Genomic DNA, 21831 nt, shown 5'->3' on the forward strand with positions numbered 1-21831 from the left:
AGTACTTGGGGTGATTGCAGGTTAGAGGACAGCTTCAGCAAGTAGTGAGTGAGAGACTCTTTTCAACCTAGTGAGACCCTGTTTCAAAAAAATAAAAATAAAATAGGTCTGGGGTATAGTTCCGAGGTAGAATTTCTCTATGTTCAAGCCTCAGTACCTAAAAGTAAAAGAAAAAGAAAAAATGGTAAAGCCAACTACTCAATATACATAAATGTCACCTAATACATATGTTTTACAATGTTCTCAGATACAAATAATGCTACCAGACCATAGTTCCTTATTCAAAGTCAACAATGTATTGTTATTTAGATGCCTCGGTTCATTACATTTTGTTGATGGTTTACTCCATTCTTGTCTAAGTGGACATCTGACTATTAACAAAAGTTTTTTGAAGTAATGTAAATTACAAATTATATTTGCTTCATTTTCTATAGGTTACTAAATCAAAGACTTAACTATTCTTGGTGATTAATGAAAAACAACTTTTAACCACTTTTAGGATATGAGATTTACAAGGCTTAATTTTATCAGTTGTTTATGAGGGTTTGAAAGCTATCTAATTCCCTTTTCTTTGTAACATATGCAGATAGGTCTGTATTTCTTCTCTTATCTAACTGTCAAGATTGAAAGAGAAAGAGGGCAAGAAAGTAGAAAGAAGGAATAAATGGACTGATCTGCACTTCGACCATAATAAATCTAATCTTATATTTATTGAATAATGCATTTCTTAAGGAACTTTTAAATGTCATTTTCAACACAGCACACTCATACATTTAATCCTAAAAAAAAAAAAAAAAAAAAACCTGTGAGTGAGCACACGGCATGAGTTCAGAATAAAAGGGTTGTGGGAGTGGTGCCGACATGGAGTTCTACTAGGGGTAGTCAAGGCTCAATCTGTGGGTCAGCCACAGTTGAATTACAAGCCAGCTCTAACATATCAAATGCAGACTGTATTGTCTTTATATTCTCAACATGTTTTTATTATTTTATTATTCTTACTACTATTTTATTAGTATTTATTATTGTTTCTCTAGCAAAATGCATTTTACCACCTGAGCATAGTGGCACATGCCTATAATTCCAGTACTTGAGAGGATGAGACAATGTAATTGCAGGTTCCAGGCCTGTCTCAGAGACTTAACAGGACTCTGAACAACTTAGTGAGACCCTATCTTAAAAAAAAAAAAAATAGAAAAAATGTTTATAGCATGGAGGTAGAATGCTTCTGGGTTCAATCCCCAGTATCACAAAAACACACAGAAAAATATTCTACATTCATATAGGGGACAAGAAAGGTAAGAACAGTAGTATTGGCTTTAAGTTATTAACATTAAGTGTTGGAGTAATCCCCATAGTCACATTTTGCATAAATTAATAGATTATGTAAGTATTATAACTTTTACTTTAAAAATGGATTGTGTGTGTGTGTGTGTGTGTGTGTGTGTGTGTGTGTGTGTGTGTGTGTGTGGTACCAGGGATGGAACCTAGGGGCATTCTACCTCTGAGCTATACCCCCTGTACCAGTATTAGGAATGGCCTAGGAATATTTGAGGAAGCTATGATTATTAATATATTTAAAATATTGGGTGAGGGGCAAATCTGTGCAAGGACTTGGTTTCTGCCTAAAACCAGGTAACTATTCCAATGTAAATTAACCTAGTTAAAAGCAATTAATAAGTCAATAGGACAGGAGAACTAGGCCTTTCTCTATCTAAAGACAGATCTTAGAGGAGAACTAGTCCTTTCTCTAAAGACAGATCGACATGATTGGATAAGATAGTTAAGATGGTAGGAGGGGTCGACCTTCATGAAAGGAAACACTTTGCCACACCTGGCTGGGGAGGTACCTTACAGGATAAGGGGAGGTACCTTACAGAGACATTCACCATGTCAGAATTGCGTAAAAAAGATGGAGGTCATGGGTATAAAAATTCCGGTCCACGTGCTGTATCTGGGGAGTGGTGAGTTGGCCCGGGCCACCCTCCCCCATCATGCCATTTTGGCATGGGCTGTAACTATTTTCTGTATTTCTATGTTCTGTATTTCTATCTTTTGAATAAACTTCTTTAAATCTTCAGCAACTGTCCAAGCTATGCATATTTATTTTTAGCTTAGGACAAGAACCCGTGGTTTTTCTGTTTTTGGTCATTTGGGGTTTTGTTATGGGTTGGGGGAAAGTGTGTCTGGGACCCTCACAGATGTTCCCGGGGAACACTTTCCCCACAACCACTTTCTCTCAAACCTTAACTCCCCCAGCCCTATTTTTGTATACTTTGTTTTGAAAGTGTTTCACTGAGTTACACAGGGCCTCACTAAATAGTAGCTGAGGGTTTCCAAGATCCTCCTGTTTTAGCCTCCCAAATGCTGGAATTACAAATGTGACCTACCATGTCTGGCTAAAAATGAATGGTTTTTGATATAATTTTTTTATAATTAAAAGCAACAATATACTGACCGTAAATTTTATGTTTCCTTATTTTATTAGCTAAATAGCAGAACCAAATAAGAATAGAATAGACTAGTATAATAATAAAGTAGAAAAATAGAGCCAAATAATTATAGAATAGTTGCAATTTAACAAATGTTTCTCTGTGCCAGACATTTGAAAAGTATACATATTTCTGTGTATGTCGACATGCATGCAGAATTGCATATATATGAGTGTGTACACATACACAGATTCAGACATACATAGTTTTAAACATCATAAAAATTTTGCAAGGTTTTTATACTAACCCCCACCTTGCAAATTAGGAAAGAAAAAATAAAGTTGCCTGTGTAAGTAGGTAAACCTGAATTTTATTCTAGTCCACTTGCATCCAAGTTCTTTATGACTACTGGATGTTCTCCAAGAGAATAAAGACATAATTTATAAATTAAATAAAGCTGTGGTTCATTGGTAATCATAAGTTCTTAATGAATACATGAGAAATTGGTATACCATATAGAATTTATAATTATTGAAATAGTCATAAGAATGTCAAATTGTTCTAAATATGAGGTTATTTCTTGATGTTAGTACAAATTATAGCATTATTCAACAGCTTTGTTATAATACAACTTATATACTTAAAGCACCTGTTTGAAGTATACAATGCAATTGTTTTAATATATTTGAGTTTTGATGTCAGAATAATCTTATTTTACATTTTTGCATCAAAATAAAGCCTTGTATCCATCAATAGTCACATCCCATTGTCTGCCTTTATCCTCTTCTACAACAGTGCCCTCTTCTCTTCCCATTATATGGCAACTACTATACTTCTTGACTTGGAAGATTTGCCTGTTCTGAACACTTAATTTAAGTGGGAGCATGCAATATGTATTCTTTTTGTAATATAGTTTTTCCATTTAACATATATTAAAGTGTATTCATTTTACCATTTTACTTTACTTTTACTGCCAAATAATATTCCATCATATAAATATATCCTTCTTTGTTTAACATTTTATAAGTTGTTGGGCATTGGATGTTTCCAGTTTGGGGCTAAGAGCAGTAAAACTGCTATGGACACTACTATATAAGTTATCATGTGGACCTATATTTTTATTTTTTTGAATAAATTTCTAGGCGTGGAACTGCTATGTCACATGGCAGCTAGGTTTAACATTTGAAGATCTGGAAGACTATCTTTTATTTATTTGTTTATTTATTTTTGTAGTACTGGGGATGTAACCCAGGGACTTTCTACCTCTGGGCTATTTATCACTTAGCCTGCTCTCTAGGTTCCATCCCTTTTCACTACTCTGCCAACTCGTGGAACACATTTTTGTCCCTTCTTCCAAGGCACTCATGACAGTACCCACTTTTTTTTCCAGTTTTATACGTGAGATTGTGAGGAAATGCTATTGGATATTAACATAATTTTTCCCGAAATAAAACCAATTTTTCAGGTTGTATTATTTAATAATATTGAAGTAGATTTTAAATTAACTGATTAGTTTTAGATCATAAAGCCAAGCATTTAGCACTGAATTTCCAAAGTAGTCCTGTTTGAATTATTGTTACATCAATGCCAATCTTTGATATAATCATTTTCTGATTGTATTCTACTGAATGGCTGCCCTGAATAAACACATTAATGAAAGTACGAAAGATCAAGAAAAAATAAAAAAGCAGAGATAAAAATGGAAATAAATGTCCATTATTAACAGTGCAATTCAGATTTGTGATGCACTCACAGACTGTTATTAAAAAAAAAAAGACTTGGTTATTTAAATGGATTTTTTAAATGTCAGATTATTGTGGCCAAATGTTATCCTAAGTACATCTTTGAGTATATGTCAGTCAGATAAAAAGATTTTGTTAAACAAACATCAGAAAATAATGACTCCCTTACAAGCATTGTAAATTGATGGCAAATGAAGCAACAATTCAAAACCATATTATGTATGCTTTGTGTGTGAGTATGTGTTTTGTACATAATAATAAATTCAATAGCCTTAATAACATTTCATAGAAAAACACATCATAATCCATCAGCCAGATGGAATATGATAGTTACCTCTATTTGTATCAAAATCACATTTATTTAACCTAGAAAAACAATTTTATCTCTAAATTTATACCCTGCTATGGATATGATTATCAGCATTTTAGCAATACAAACTATTATTATTGTTTCTTAAGGTTTCAAACATAAAATTTTATTGTCAGTATGATAAAACAATTAAACACAATATGAGAAAAAAGAAAGGTCTCTTAATTGGATCACTGTAATATATACTAAATGGTTTTATTCTGAATGCACTCTATGTGAGTGAGACTAAACCGTCCAAATTTTGGAATCACTAAGTTCAGAAATAAGTAAAATAGGCTTCCAAGATATTAAAAAATTACTATGTTGAGCTTTATGAGAATTTATAGAAAACGGTCAATATTATTTCTCTGAATTTTTGCAAAGACCAATTTATGTTACACTGTAGACTATATTTATTTTTAATTAAAAATTAGTGTAACACATAGGAATTTAACACTAGCAAACAAACATAGTTGAGATAGCAGAATAATGTGATAAAAGAGTTATGTGGTGAACAAGGACTGAGGAAGACTATACAAAATAAAAGCCATAAGAAACAGTAAAGAGCTGGGCATGGTGGCGCACGCTTGTAATCCTCGCGCTTCGGAGGCAGAGACAGGATGCTGGCTTAAGAGACCCTGTTTCCAAAAATAAAATAGGTCTGGGAGTGTAGCCTGGAGGTGGAAGGGCTTCCAGGAACCCCAGTATCACCACCAAAAAAAAAAAAAAAAAAAAGAAGCAGTAAAGGAATTGAGAAAAACAAAGTTAAGTATGATGATAAGGACCACAATATAATTCTACACGAGGAAGTTCTACAAGTTATGTAAAAATCCATTGCTTATCATTTTCTTTGAGATGTTGATTAAGCCCTGATTTAAACATGATACATTAATTTCCTGCGAACTAAAGGAGAGTTCTTTTTTCAATACCTACTTCTTCAATGAGTAAAACATTACTGCAGAGGTATGCTCTAAAGAGTAGAAGCTCAACACTTATTCCATGTAGCTTAAAGTTCTTTGTAACAAAGTATTTTCAATGTATGTACAAGTGAAATATTAAAATGTTTTATCTGCCTGTGATATAATTTTATTATTATTATTTTTGTGTGTGTGATGGTACTGGGGATGGAACCCAGGGACATTCTACCTTTGAGCTATACCCCCAGCCCAATTTTTTTTTTTTTTAATTCTCTATCTTAAAACAAGGTCTCACTGAGTTGCAAAGGACCTCACTAAGTAGCTGAGGCTGTCCGCAAACCTGGATCCTCCTGTCTTGGCCTCCCAAATGCTGGGATTACAAGCGTGCGCCACCACGCCCAGCTCCTGTAATACAATTTTAATCAAAATCTTCCCTCTTCTCTATTTCATCTATCCTCCCTTTTCTCTATATCTGTTTTTTTTTTCTTTGTGTTTGGAAAAATAATAATTACAAAACTGAACCATTAAAGGCTTGTTTAAATCAGTGCCTGGGAAATAAATTAGTCTCTATTCCCACACAGTAATAATGTCTGCAAATGAGACCTTCCAGTTATGGTGCAGGAAATTAAAGTAATGATGGCCAAGGCTTTCACAAAGTCACAAGAGACTGCACATTACTGATTCCAAGAAAAGACAGATTTCTACTATCCAAAAATGACATCTGTCTCAAAATGAATGACTAGAACACAAAGCAGATACATTGAGTCAGTTCAGTAAAAGAAAAATTTGGAAATACCTAAGGAAGAAAAAGAATTAACATTAAGCAAGTACAAAAGCAAATCAGGAATTTCAAGAGAGCACAATTGAACTGCTTAAGAACACATTTTGAAGTAAGGTAAGGTCATAAATAACTATATCACTCCATTTAATTTCTTAAAGGGAAAATGCATTAGTCAAAATGTAAAAGTCCTATGATCCAGGAGACGTAACTGCTAATATGGATTTCTTTTTAGGTTGAAGAAAATGTTCTAAAATTAGTGGGGATGGGAAACAATTGAAATACATACTTCAAAGAAGTAAGTTTTATGGAATATGAATTATTTCAATAAAAGCATTATCTAAAAATCACATGTGATAGAATATAAATTATTTCAATAAAATCATTATTTTAAAAAAGGATGTGTGGTGAATCTAACACCTTTCCCCTAAGATACTTTTAATTTCTTTTTCTTTTTCTTTTTTTTTCAGTACTGGGGATGGAACCCAGGGGCATTCTACCTCCAAGCTACACCCCACCAGCCCTATTCTTTTCTTCTTTAATTTGAAACAGGGTCTCACTGAGTTGCAAAGGTCCTAAGTAGCAGCTGAGGATGTCCATGAATTGTGATCCTCCTGTCTCAGCCTCCCAAATGCTGAGATTACAAGCGTGCACCACCACACCCAGCTTACCCTAAGATATTTTTAAAGGCAACTAGAGGTAATTGTTTTATAATCCTGTACTGTTCCACAATTATTACTGGGACTTACAGAATAAATTGAGATCTGACTGAAATTCACAAAATTACATTTTAAAATTCATTATTAATTAGATTTAGAACAAATGGCATTTTATAGCCTGTCACTGTACTCAAAGGGAAAAACATACCCAACAGCAATTTAGATTCTCTTCTATCAGTTATATTGTCAGTGCTTATGCACCAACACATAAGCTATTTTAACTATGCTCCCAATAATCCTGGCACCTGCTTCTCCTTCCCTCTTTATGGATCCTCTTTTCTGGGAAGCAACCTGCTTTATTGCCTGCATGTTCAGGCTGCTGATTGCTGGTGGAAAGTCGTGAAATTTGTCTTATTAACTTCTATACAAATTGATGTTATCTAACCTCATCTGAGCCTTCACTGCTGCATGGAAATCTTTTTATTAACATCTAATTTGCTCCTTAACACATTTTTCCATAGTGCTCATTTCAAAGCTTTTCAAATCTCCTGTCCTTTCAGAATGACCTTACCTACTCCTTCAACAGAAGTAAGCAGCTTTTACTCCATGCAGCTTCAAAATTTACCTTGTCCATCATTCCTTCATGCTCACCTCAAAGAAGAAAGATCGTTTTATCTTTTTTTTTAAAGGAATAACTTACTTCATTTGAAATAAACCTGACTTAGATTATCACAGATCTGCAACTATCTACCTCTATAACATGGGTAAGGCAGTCAATTTACACGGTCATTGATTTTCTCATCTGTGAAATTAATATGATAGACTTGGTGAATTCTAAAGTCACATTCAGTACTAAATCAAGGTCTCCCTAAGTTTGTGTTTACTCTTTTGTTCTCCTCCTTTCTCACAGACCATTCCCTTACATTCAGCCTCTATGCATTAAATACAAATAAGGTGCAAGGCACTTTTCTCTCCATTAATCTTCTATTAACTTGATTCTTCTCCTCGATAGATGCTTAAGACTCTATTTTTTAAAAATCCTCCATTATTGTAATATTCATTATTTTCTCAATCAAATTATGTCAGAGTCCAACTAATATTTGGAGACTCTACTTTCTAACTACTAACTTAGCTCTCCATCTCTTTCAATTTGGCTATTGCTTCCAGCACTTTCTCAAAATAGATGTTGCAAAGGCTAAAACATGTTTCCCAAGTGTTTATCCTACTTAGATTATCTTTGACATAAACCAAAACTGGTTTTAAAACAGTAGCTTGAAACTTTCTTCTCACTTTCCTGTTCCTCAAGCCTCTTTATGATGCTCTGCTTATCTCTTTTCTTTCTCTACTTTTTTCCCCTTCTCAATCTATATCATCAATGTGGATATTCATCAGAGATCTCGTTTGGTCTTTCTTCTATTTCCCTCTATCACAACTTTCATTCCTTTTCAAGATCTCAACTATATATTAATGTAGATTGCAGATGTTTTTAAAACTAAACTGCTTTCCAGATTGATGGACACCTCTATATGTATGTCACCAACTGAAGTTATATTGAAATAAAATGTATTACAGCAAGGCACCATGGAGAAAGCCTAATAATCCCAGTATTTGGCAGACTGAGACAAGAGGATCGCAGGTTTGCAAACAACCATAGCAACTTATGAAGGCTCAGATGTAGAATGCTCCTGGGTTCAACTCCTAGCACCACAAAAGACAAAATAACAAATAAAATGTATTACTACATTACAAAAGCCATACAGTGAAAGAGAGAGAGGGAGAGAGAGACAGACAGAGAGAGAGAGAGAGAGAGAGAGAGAAAATACAAGCTGTTCTTGCTCCTATATTTTTCTACTAATGGTATCAAAAGGTCTCCAGTGATAACAGAAAGAGAAACCACCAACATTAGGAACTGTCCTCTGATAACCCATAGCCCTTCACATAAGCTATCTCTTCATGTGACACATCTCAACATTCTGAAAAATAATAAAATTATCATCTTTATAAGTACTCAAAGTTATGATGCAGAAAATTATGCCATTTTAAAATAGCATCACAGTGACTATCCAAAATGTTTTTTTTCTTATCTCATAACAAAAATATAACCAAACATTGAATTATAGCCATTTACTTCTCCAGTTCATTGAATGCTGTCAAGAAAATTCAACCCTTTTATTTCACTAGATTTAACGAGAGAAGAGAAAGAAGGAAGGCAGTGCACTCACACTTTGTCTGTTCCGTAGCTCCTATAGTCCACTGCAGCTGACACAGCCACAATAAGTGCAGGCATCCCGTAGCCGACCAGGTAAAAGTACTTCCTCCGTGAGTGTTCACTCTCAAACACCTCCACCAGCATGATATAGAGCTGCACGCCCTCCAGGAACATCCACGTGAAGGCAGCCAAGAAGAAGAAATGCAAGAGCGCAGCAAAAACAGCACAGGCAATCTAGAAAAGAAAACACACGGTTCACTCCAACAGCTACCATGGAGTATTTGTAACCTTCCATAAAACTAAAATTGATATTTATCAACAACTCAGTAATAAAATATTTCTGCAAAAGAATCTAGACGAAGTTCTTAAAATACAAATATTAAAAACCAGAGCTGGTGCCAGGAGAGGTGGCGCACACTTGTAATCCCCGCACTTGGGAGGCAAGACAGGAGGATCACGCAGGTTCGAAGCCAGCCTCACTGGCTTAAGAGACCCTGTTTCCAAATAAAAAATATAAAATAGGTCTGGGAGTGTAGCCCGGAGGTAGAAGAGTTCCATCCCCAGAACCACCAAAAACAAACAAACAAACAAAAAGAAAACAAAAAACCAGAGCTAGGTGTGGTGGTGCAAGCTTGTAATCCCAGTATTTAGGAAGCTGGGATAGCAGAATCCCAGATTCGTTGTTAGCCACAGGAACTTATGGAGGTCCTCTGCAACTTAGTGAGACAAGTTTCACTAAAAAAATAAAGTAATGCTGGAGGTGTGGCTTAGAGGTAGAATGCCCCTAGTTTTAATCCCAGATAAAACACACGCACATACACACACACACACACACACACACACACACACACACACACCCTAATTACCTAGCTTTGAAAACTGTATTTAACATTGACAGCTTATAACTGATAATATACCATTAGAAGAGAGAAAACTTATGACATTTAGAAAAATATTATAATAAAAACCCATGGATAATTATCATTGATCTTAGCCTAAATAGTTTAAAATAAATTTTAGAATTTTTTTTTCTCCTGCCAATGGCCATGTGTTTATTAATATAGATTCTATTTCCCCAGTCAGGAGCTGAGGATTGAGCCCAGGTTCCTCTCACATACTAGGCAAATGCTATACAACTGAGTGATGTCCTCAGTTCCTTAATTGTAAATTAAAATGAACCACTAAAAAAGGAGAAAAAAATTCTTAAAATAACTAATGACAATATTTTATGATGAAGCTATCAGTAATTCCTTGTTTATGTCCTTCCTTCCTTGTTTCAGCTAGAATTTAAAATGGCATCAGAAAGTTTATACCACTCAGGTATAAAAACAGACATGGTTAAAATAAAGTATTCCGGGAGTATTTTCTTTGCTTTATTTGTTATTGTATTAAATATCAGTCCAAATAAGCTTTGTCAAATAAGGCAGCCATTATATACTCTCTCTCTCTCTCTTTCTCTCTCTCTCTCTCTCTCCATATATATATATATATATATATATATATATATATATATATATATATATATATATATCCTTGTCAGATATCTTAAGTTCAGGCTAACCATCTATTAATTCCCATTCCTCAAAGTTCTTCTTTGCTTTCTTGTTTACAGAAAGTCCTTACTAAAAACCAGAGATCCTACTAACAAAGGTCAACAAATTACAGAAATTGTAAGAGTAGCATGGATTCACTGATGATCATGGTCACTAAAAAATTAGACAAAAGGTAAGTCAGTTTCACTGGATTAGATGATAATGAAGGCCTTGAGAGTGAGAAAATGGAGCACTACATGGGGTGCAGAAGAGGACCCCTAATCGGCAGAAAGATGGAGAAAAGGTTGGGCTGAGCTACTCTACCCATGTTTTTCACATCAATCACTGTTCTTTATGGTACTGGTCAGAAATTAGCTCCCTGCAGTATGCAGCATTTGGTAAAGTTTATCATGCCTCGTGTAACATCAGGAAACAAAAATAAAAATAAGATTTCTACTGAAAAGAAATCACACGTAATGCTAAAATTGGAGGTTAACAAAGAACTAAAATTATATCACTTTAGAAAATAACACAAATTTTCACATTGTGTTTTAGAGTTAGAACTTTGACTATTAATTTTTGTTATGAAATATGTCTTTACTTTTCAGGGAAAATGTGCATTCTGATTGCTTATTCATATATATTCATTTATGGGAAAAGCCACATAAGTATATAACAGCCAATTAAAAATATATTCACTATAATTGTATCCTTTACCATAATTAATCATGAATGCATAATCACAGATATGAATCCAACTGCATTTTTATTATAAAGTACTCCATACATATGCACACATGCTAGGAAATGGAGTTAAGTGAATAAATTAGTTATTATGCTTACAAGTCTTAAAATAAAAGTTTTCTTTTCTTTTGCAGTTTTAATTATGAGAACAAGCTTCTACCATTACATGAATCTTAAGTATACCGAAAGGGTTTCACAAAATTGTAAGTGGTCCTGTATAATACATTAAGTAATTTCTGTTATTTATATATTCTATTTGGTTTTTACCAAAACCAGCTGGCTAGTACTATTCTTTTTTTTCCCCTCTTCTTTTCTTCCTTGGTAATGACTAAATGTAGAAAGTAGCAAAGAATATAGTTGGCACTTAAATAGGTGAACAGAATCCAAACAAACAAAAAGTGCCAAACAAAATTTGGGAACAGTTTATATATTCTACAAATTATACATAGTTTTTTACCATCTTTCACAATATGTCAATTAGAAAAGCCCTTTTGCAGTGCAAAGTGTGATATATCATTTTTTTTCAGTACTGGGGGTTGAACCCAGGGGCATTCTACCTCTGAGGTATACCCCTAGCCCTATTTTTTTTATTCTTTATTTTGAAACAGGGTCTCACTAAGTTAGAGGCCTCACTAAGTAGCTGAGGCTGCCCTTGAACCTGTGATCCTCCTGTCTCAGCCTCCCAGGTACTGGGATTACAAGTGTGTACCACCATGCCTGGCTATCTGTTTCTAAGATATATTGTAAACCTCAAAAAGCAACACTTATATCTAGATATTTCTCTGTTCTTTAAATAATTTTTGTACTGAAATATTAAGCTTTTATGATTTAGAATTTTTTAAAAATATAATAGAAATATTTAATTCTTCAGAGAGTAAGTTGATGAAACAGAGTACATGTCATTCCTTGTTGGTGAGAATGCAAAATGGTATTGCCATTTCTGAAGATAGCTTGGCAGTTTCTTACAAAAAGAGACATACTTGTACCATATGATCCAGAAATTGTACTCTTTTGTATTTACCTAAAGTAGCTATAAACTTATATCTGGAAAAATACCACCATACAGATATTTATAGCATCTTTATTCATAATTAGCCAAATCTGGAAGTAGCCAAGATGTTCGTCAATCAGCGAGTAGACAATAAAGTGGTCCATCAGACAATGGACTATTATTTAGTGCTAAAAGAATATGCGCTATCAAGTCACAAAAAGACATAGAGAAGTCAGGTATGATGACACATACCTATAATCTCAGTACTGGCGAGGCTGAGACAAGAGGATTAGGCTTAAGGATAGCTTCAGCAACTTAGCAACACCCTGTTTCAAAATAATAATAATAATAATAATAATAATAATAATAATAATAATGATAATAACAACAACAACAACATAGTGCTGATAGTGTGGCTCAGGGATAGAATTCTCCTGGGTTCAATCATCATTACCATTCACACACACACACACACACACACACACACACACACACACACACACAAATTTAAGCATATATTACCAAGTGAAAAAAGAATCAAAAAAGCTACTTACAATGATTACAATGGTATAACAATAGGAAAAGGAATATGAAGACAGTTTAAAATAAAAAATCAGTGGTTGCCATGACTTAGAAGGGAGGAGGGATGGATAAGAGAAATGCCAAGAGCCTTCCAGTCAATGGAAATAACTGATAATATGAGTGAATGCGTGCCACTATACCTTTGGCCAAACCCGCAGGATGTACACCACCTATAATAACTCTTAATGTAAATTATAGACTATATACTTTCAATAATAATGATATCTTTTTTCTTGAGGTACTGGGGATTGAACCCAAGGCATTCTACCTCTGACCTACAACCCTAGCCCTATTTTTTATTCTTTATCTTGAAACAGGGTCTCACTAAGTTGCAGAGGGCCTCACTAAGTAGCTGAGGTTGGCCGTGAATCCTCCTCTCTCAGCCTCCCAAGTACTGGGATTACAAGTGTGTACCACCATGCCCAGCTAATGATATCTTGATACAGGTTCATCAACCATATCATTGGGTGGGGGATGTTGACAATGTGGAGGAAGATAAGCACATGTGGAGGCAGAGGTTATATTAAAAAATCACTACTTTCTGCTCAATTTTTCTGAGAAACAAAAATTGCTCTAATTTTTTTTTTTAGTAGTAGTACTGGAGTTCTCATCTAGGACCTCCAAGCTATGCTCCCAGTCTGATTTTAATTTTTAGTTTGAAACAGAATCTCACTAGATAGCTGAGAGTCTCACTGTGTTCCTAAGGTTGTCCCCAAATCTGCACTCCTCCTATCTCAAGCCTCCCAAGTACTAAAATTACAGGTGTGTGCTTCCTCACTCAGATGAAAACTGCTCAAATTAATAACCAAAAATATGTATCCCATCCATAATATTTACTCTTTTTATGACAGTGGAAAAAAAATTGAATAACCTCTTAAAATTACTGTCAACTACAACAAAGGATAATTTCAGTATTGGCCACATTAAAAAGCTAAATTTAGTGGAGAAATTGCTTGCTATTATCAATATAGATGGCTTACTGGTTGGTCAGTTCGGTTGATTCCAATCAAGAAGAGCAGCTCTGCTACAAACAGGCTGATGCAGAGGTTTTTGTGGATGGTGTTACGGTCACTCTGGAGCCCCCGGAAAAAGCAAAACGTGAAGATGCAAATCAGGAGACAAACAAGGGACAGCAAAATTCCAACCCATGTGATCACATCCAGAAGAAGGTCATGAACGGCGTCACTGTGCTGAAAACACAACAAAGAGACCGTAAGTTGCAACTGTGCATAATCAACTGTAAAGTTTTACAAGGGTATGAGTTCAGGATGCATGATCTTAGTAATATACTAAATATGCCCCCACAATAAATAAAATAACTCAACCATTTGGGTTTTCTATTCCATAGGTAAAGTATCTTAACCCTCCTTTGAGGAGTGAATCAGTTAGATATGGAGGAATGGAAATAGCATTTGCTGCTTTTATAGCTCATACATTTTTTTAATATAACTAGCTCAAGTAGATCAATTTAATTTTGGCCAAACATCTCAAGGAAAAAACTCTGGCTTTTTAACCTATATTACTTTTTTAACTTATTTTCATGATTCTTGCTAGGGAATACTCTATTCAAAAAATTAATCTATACACTTAAGGAAGTGGTGTTCCAACTGATATTTGAATCACTTAGAGATTTTTTGGTATATAAATAATGAAATTCCTGTTTCATATAAATCCTTTATCAGAATTCACAAGTTGAATTCATGAAAGTTTGCATTTCTTATAAAAATCCCCAGTTAATACTGATGAATAGCCACATGTGTGTATCATTTATTTAGTGGGGAGATCTAAAAGAATGAAGATAGTCATTGGATTTATATTCATATTGAATGGCTTAAGCAGATCAGGGAATTTGATCCTTGAAGGGTTTGAAATGGATAGAGCCTGCTATATGTGGATGGAAAATAAGTATTCAGAACCACTATAACTAATAACAGCACAAAGTGAAGATAGGGCTAAGAAGTAGGAAAAATATGCAAATACATTTGTACAATATGAAACAGCCTTTTTATGGTTCTCTTAAAATTGTACTGTGAGAGCCATATTTGCCATTTTTCTTGGTCTGTCCATTACTTCATTTCTGTCTTTATTCAAAGATTTAAGTCTCTAGGTCCACCCTATGGTAGTATGCCTTCACCATTCTTTGAGGCTGTGAAGGTCATAGTAGTTGAACATATCAGTGAACCATTGATGGTGACACAGAGTGAAGAAATAATTTCCCAATCCTTTTTTCTGAGTTGTTTGCAAAACTCTAAAAATCTCTTTTCTATCAGTAAAGCAATGGATAAATAAATATGGTTAGCTTATATAATTCTTATAAATTGTGGAAAATTGGAATATTTTTTTAACTTGTCATTGGAAAAAACATGCTAAGCAATAAGTTAGCCAGTTGTACTTGTATATGGCTATAATCTCAATACTTGAAAGGATGAGACAGGAGGGTGGCAGGTTCAAGGCCAGCACAAAGTAATTTAGCAAGATCCTGTTTCAAAATTAAAAAAATAAAAATAAAATGAAAAGGGCCAAAGGTACAACTTAGAGGTAGAAAGCCCCCTGGTTTAATACCCAGTATTACACACACACACACACACACACACACACACACACACACACACTCCAAATGAGTTAAAATCAGAATATTATGGTGATATATGCATACCCATATTTATTGCAGCACAATTCACAATTGCCAAATTATGGAATCAACCTAGATGTTTTCCAACAAGTAAACAAAGAAAATGTGGTATATGGAGATGATTGAGTTTTGTTCACTCAGCCAAAAAGAATAAAACTATGTAATTTGTAGAAAAATGGATGGCACTACAGAATATTATGCTAAGTGAAATCAGCCAATCTCAGAAAGTCAAAGGTCATATGCTTTCTCTCATGTATAAAAGCTAGAGAGAATGTAGGAAAGAAAAAGGACTTCATGAAAAAGAGGAAACCAGTGAAATAGCGGAAGGGGATTAGAGGAGAGGAAGGGGAGAGAGAAAGTAGGCTTGAGGAAGAAAACAAACCAAATAATTTAATGTTCAAGTATAAAGACAGGACTACAAAACTCACTAGCATGTACAGGGAGAAAAGAGGGGAGTAATGGGGTGGATTGCAGAGAAAAACACACCAAGAGGTGTTGTGTGCACTGATGAACATATCACTTTAAATTTCATTATGAAGTAAAACTAGAGCATAGCAAGAAATATATATAATAAATCAGTATTGTGGATGCTTAAAAAGGAGCAAAAGGATCTAAATAGTATGGTAAATATTTATTACAATTAAAAACTTAAAAGATATAAATCAATGACAATGATTTTTGATACATGCAAATATGATAAAGGGGCAGGTATATGCACAACAAAGTTTTAAGTGGACAAAAAGAGATGTGTTTCTAATTGAAACTATTTTTCAACTATGTAGAACATATACATTGTTTGTTTTAGGATGAAAATAACCAGTTAATAATATCCATCCTAGGTTTATATCTTGAAACTATATAAATATCCAAATTTTCTATTTTTATTTGTTTTTATTCAAACTTCATACTTTCAAAGATTATTATTAATATATAAGTTCTTAGAAGTAAGCCACCATAGTGTAGATATCACTTCACAGTTGTTACTTGATGAAGACCTTCACTGGAACTGTCAGTGAAACAGTTCTGAGATATTTCTACATAACTCCTGAGAATATTTCTCATAAGAGGTGCAAATCATAAAAGAAAACCACATGAAATTTTTTCTTAAGGCACAAGAACTGTTTTGTTCTCCATGGGATACTACTAAAGCTGTGTTGGGTTCCTGATAGCTTAAATTACCTTTGAAATTTGATATTGGAGAGTGGTTAGTGCTACCTGGACCCATGAACAGAAAGCTATTTGCTCTCTTCTTGGACTCAAAGGAAAGATGCTGTGACTGAGGACCAAACACCAATGTTCAGCACAGCAGTCTTCCCTAATGGGAAAAGTGGCAGGTATAATACATTCACAAATGCATCCTAAAGATCTAAAACAGAAAGAAAATCAGAAAGTAAAAAAGAAAGAATGAAAGAGAGAGAGAACAGGAGGAAGGGATCGATGAGATCCCCCCAGCTTCCATTTTGGAGGAGTTGCATTATAACCCTAACCAAGAAGGTTACAGAGACCTCTAGAAAGAAAATGATAAAACATTTAAAAAAGTAATCAAGGAAGACCTTAGGAGATGAAAATATATTTCATGTTCTTGGATAGGCAGAATAAATATCATCAAACTGGCCATTCTTCCAAAACTGATACAGATTTAAAGCAATTTACCAAGGTCATTCTTCACAGACATAGAAAAATCAGTCCTTAAGTTCATTTGGAACAACAACAACAACAACAACAACAAAAAGAATAGCCAAAGTAGTTCTCAGCAACAAGAACCATGCAGAATGCATCTGACTTCAAGCTATACTACAAATCCATAATAATAAAAACAACATGGTTCTGGCACAAAAACACAGACCAATGGGTGAGAACAGAAGATTCAAATCAAATCCTTACATTTACAACCAATTGTTTTTTGACAAAGGGACCAAAAACACACACTAGCAAAAAATATATAGCCTCTTCAATAAATGATGCTAGAAAAACTGGTTAACCATATGCAGAAAAATGGAAATAAACCATACTTTCTCACTCTGTACAAGAGTCAATTCAAGATAGATCAATGACTTGGAAATCAGATGAGAGACCTTGAGGCTCCTTGAAGAGGGCATAGGTCCAACACTTCAGCACATAGGCACAGATAAAAATTTTCTCAACAAGAACCGAAAGGCACAAGAAATTAAAAGGAGTATCAATATGTGGGATTGCATGAAACAGAAGAGCTTCTGTACAGCAAATAAAACCATTAACAGAGAATCAACAAAGGAAGAGAAAATTTTTGCCAACTATTCCTCTGATATAATATTAATATTAGAGTATACAGAGAACTCAAGAAACTCAGCACTAAGAAAACAAATAACCAAATCAAAAAAATGGGCAAGTAAACTAAATAGACACTTCACAAAAGAAGAAATTCAAATGGCCAATATGTGTATAAAAAATGTTCAAAATAATTAGCAATCAGAGAGATGCAAATCAAAACTACCCTGAGATTTCACCTAACTCCAACTAGAATAACAGTCATTTAAAACACAACAACAAATGCTGGTGAGGATGTGGAAAAGTAGGAACTCTAAAACATTGTTAGTTGGGTTGAAAATTAGTGCAACCACTTTTGAAAATGGTATGGAGGATCCTCAAAAGAATGGTAATAAGCCTACCATATGATCCATTATCTATACACACACAAAAATGAAAACCAAATTACCAAATTAATGCATGCATATCTATGTTCATAGTTGCACAATTCATTACTGTCAAACTTATGGAACTAGCCAAGATATCCATCAACAGATAAATGCATTTACAAAACTATAGGAAATGTGCACAATGGAATTTAATTCATCCATAAAAAAGAACAAAATTATGTCATTTATAGAAATCTGAATGGAACTGGAGAACATTATGCTAAATGAGATTAGTCAGTCACAAAAAAGTAAAAAATCAGAATCTCTCTCTAATATGCAAAAGCTAGGGAGAAAATGGGTCATAGGAGGAACTCTAGACAAAGAAGGAGAAACCAAAGATGATCAAATAAGTGACCTATCTGAAGGGGATGGAAGGGGGGAGGAGGTGAAGTCCCTAATTTACAAATGGTACATTCACAAACATATCAAAGTCGATCACTAAGCCAAACATGAGAAGGAGGGAGAGGGAAGGAATGGGTGGAAATTGGGTAAGGGCTAATTGAGTGTTATGTGCATGTATGCCTCTACCACTTTGTACTCCACTAAGGTGTATGGATACAATGCACCAATAAAAAAAAAGGGTTTACTAAGTGCCTTAGTGGGCCCTTCAAAACCCCCATTCAGAGTTACTGAAAGAAGAACAGAAGATTTTATTTTATTTTATCTTGTTTTATTTTATTCTTTGTGGTACTTGGGGTGGAACCCAGGGGCTTTCTACCTCTGGGCTATATTCCCAGACTTATTTTATATTCTATTTAGAAACAAGGTCTCACTAAGTTGCTGAGAGCCTCACTAAGTAACTGAGGCTGGCTTCGAACCTATACGATCCTCCTGTCTCAGCCTCCCAAGTGCTGGGATCACAAGGGTGCACTACCATGCCCGTCTGAACAGCAGATTTTAAATTGTAAGTAGCAAAACTATATAACACTCCATAATTGAAGAACAGAATGTAGTGATTAATATACCCATCAATTGTGACTGTTTAGTTTGGAAAACAGCAAGACTAGCCATATATATGTACACTGCCTGAATAGAAGCACCCATCTGATAAAACTCAAAAGTTAAATTTTGTCAGTAAGATGAAAGGAAAAAGAACAGTGACTATTGAATGCTAATAGTATGTGTAAGTTTAAAGATCCCTATTTATAATAGCTTGCCATAATAGAAATTCCAGGATACCAGTGCTTAATAAAGCCAAACTCCCTTCAAGAGACTGGTCAACTAAATCAAAATTTTTGATATGGTTGTAACAATGTGATAACAGAACAGGTATGAGGCTGGGCATGGTGGTGTAATGGGCTTGTAACCCCAGCATTTGGGAAGCTGAGACAGGATGACTGTGGTTCACAAACAGCCTCAGCTATGTAGTGAGGCTCTTTGCTACTCAGTGAGATCCTGTTTCGAAATAAAGAATAAAACATAACGCTGGGAGTGTAGCTTGGAGGTAGAATGCCCCTGGGTTCCATCCCCAGAACTGCAAAAAAAAAAAAAAAAGAAAGAACAGGTATCTGTATTTCAGAAATTCCATAGTTGTGAGTATTATATATACCAATTGCCTATAACACAAGCTATATACACCACCATATGCCTTATGAACAAAGATCATTTTCATTTCGTTAAAATTATACACCAGATTCTAGCACCATCATGACACAAATATGCTTTATAAATACCTGGTTTTGAATTATTATATTCCTACCCTTCTTAGATTGAATTCCTTAGAGCTGATCTCTTAATATAGCTTGAGAATCCATCCATTTTTTACTTGGATATTTAATCAAATATGTAATACTTAATGTCCTAAACTGATATTATCCTGTTCTCTCCCTCAATTCTTCAATCTTTTCTGCCTTCTGTTTTCCCCATGTCAGTAAATAGCGACTCCATTTTTTGAAGTGTCCTGGTCAAATGTAGTTCTATTGATTCTACTATATTTTTCACATACAAGAAAACATCTAATTCATCAGGAAATCTTATAGGGTCTACCTTCTAAATATAAAAGCTCCTCTTCATCTCAACTCCACCACATGGTTGGAGCCACCTGATACTTTTAATAGCCTCATAGTTAGTTGACCTTTCTACTCTGACCCTAATGCATGCATGCATACACACACACACACACACACACACACACACACACACACACACACACACATATATATATATATATATATATATATATATCAGAGCAGAGATTCTATACATGCCAGACAACATTGCCATTCTGATCAAGCTTCCAGAGGTTCCTATCTTAATGAAAATGAAAACCAAAGTACCTACAAGTTGTGTCATATTGCCCACAGCATAGTCCCTGGGACTCTTTGGTTCCCAAATCACCTGCACTAAAATGTTGAGGACCTAGTGGCAGCAATAGTCCCATATACACAGAAGACTGAGGTGGGAGGATCACTTGGGACCTGGTATTTTGGATAACAAAGAAAGAACCCTGCATGTCTAGAAAAAAAGTAAGGCGCGCGCACACACACACACACACACACACACACACACACACACACACACATAGAAAAAATGAATTAAAGGTCAAGAAAATTAGAGCTAGAGAATGACAAATTTGTTACATGGTGCATATATACACGCATGTGCAAATTTTTGGTACAGAAGATTGAACGAGGAGCATCCTTCCTCTGAGCTACACCCCAGTCCTCTTTCCTTTTTTGAAACAAGTTCACTCTAAATTGCTGAGGCTGGCCTCTCTAACCTATGATCCTCCTGTTTCAGCCTCCCAAGTACTGGGATTACAGGCTCGTGCCACCATACTTGGCTCTATGATAATATCTTAGAGCCATCTTAAGATATTCTGAAATGTCAAGTCATCAAACAAGTATCTAATGGAGGAAAAGTATATATGTCAATAAGACAATATTAGAGTAATCTTAGGAGAAATTTGCCTTAGCATTGAAATTTAATAACTGTTTCCTTGAACAAACTAGAGTTGCTCCTCAGCTTATTACAATAGGCCCATCTTCAATTGAAAACATTGTAAGTTGAAAAGCAGGTAGTAAACCTACCCTACCAAATGTCCTAGCTTAACAACACAGCATACTATAGAATATGGATTGTTTACTGAGGGGATGGTGCAACTGGCTGGGACCTGTGACTTGCTACTACTGCCTAGCAGCATGAAAAAGCATTACATCTTTATATAACAGCCTGGGAAAATACAAAAATTCAGAGGACAGATTCCTTTGAATGCCTTTTGACTTTTAAGCATCCTGAAGTTTAAATTTCACTATTAGAACCATCATAAGTGAAGGATCATCTGTGTTTTATCTCTTTGATAGTATCCTCATCCACAGAGGAATAAAATAACTGAGGTCTCAGGTTTTCATGATAAATAATGAACATGTGTGAAAGTAAGAAAGCCAGTATTTCTTTTCTGTTTCTTTTTCTAATTAGAATACATTCTGAATTTTTTAATCTTAAAAGCAACCTTCATTTAAATAAACAAAAGTCTGCATGAATGATATAGATGGGTCAGAAATATGATTATAACAATAATAAATATTAATGTTAGGTTAGCTAAGAAAACTAAACATCATCTGAACCATTAATAAATGATCAAATGTCACCT

The 21831-nt window shown here is 34.6% G+C and overlaps 1 protein-coding gene across 32 annotated transcripts in view; it reads right to left on the reverse strand.

Moving 5' to 3' along the window:
* ADGRL3 (adhesion G protein-coupled receptor L3) overlaps positions 1-21831 on the reverse strand; it is a gene marked incomplete at both ends in the record, with an annotated part of 570571 nt that overhangs the window by 119588 nt on the left and 429152 nt on the right. For 31 of the 32 annotated variants that reach the window (XM_080697690.1, XM_080697685.1, XM_080697681.1 and 28 more), the window contains 2 exons: positions 9097-9317; positions 13913-14122. In XM_080697690.1, coding sequence (XP_080553816.1) covers positions 9097-9317; positions 13913-14122 — 431 coding nt within the window. The remainder of the gene's footprint in view (positions 1-9096; positions 9318-13912; positions 14123-21831) is intronic. The other variant, XM_080697686.1, reaches the window with a different exon arrangement.

Source organism: Muscardinus avellanarius, assembly GCF_963383645.1.
Source record: "Muscardinus avellanarius genome assembly, chromosome: 6".
NCBI classification, from domain to species: domain Eukaryota; kingdom Metazoa; phylum Chordata; class Mammalia; order Rodentia; family Gliridae; genus Muscardinus; species Muscardinus avellanarius.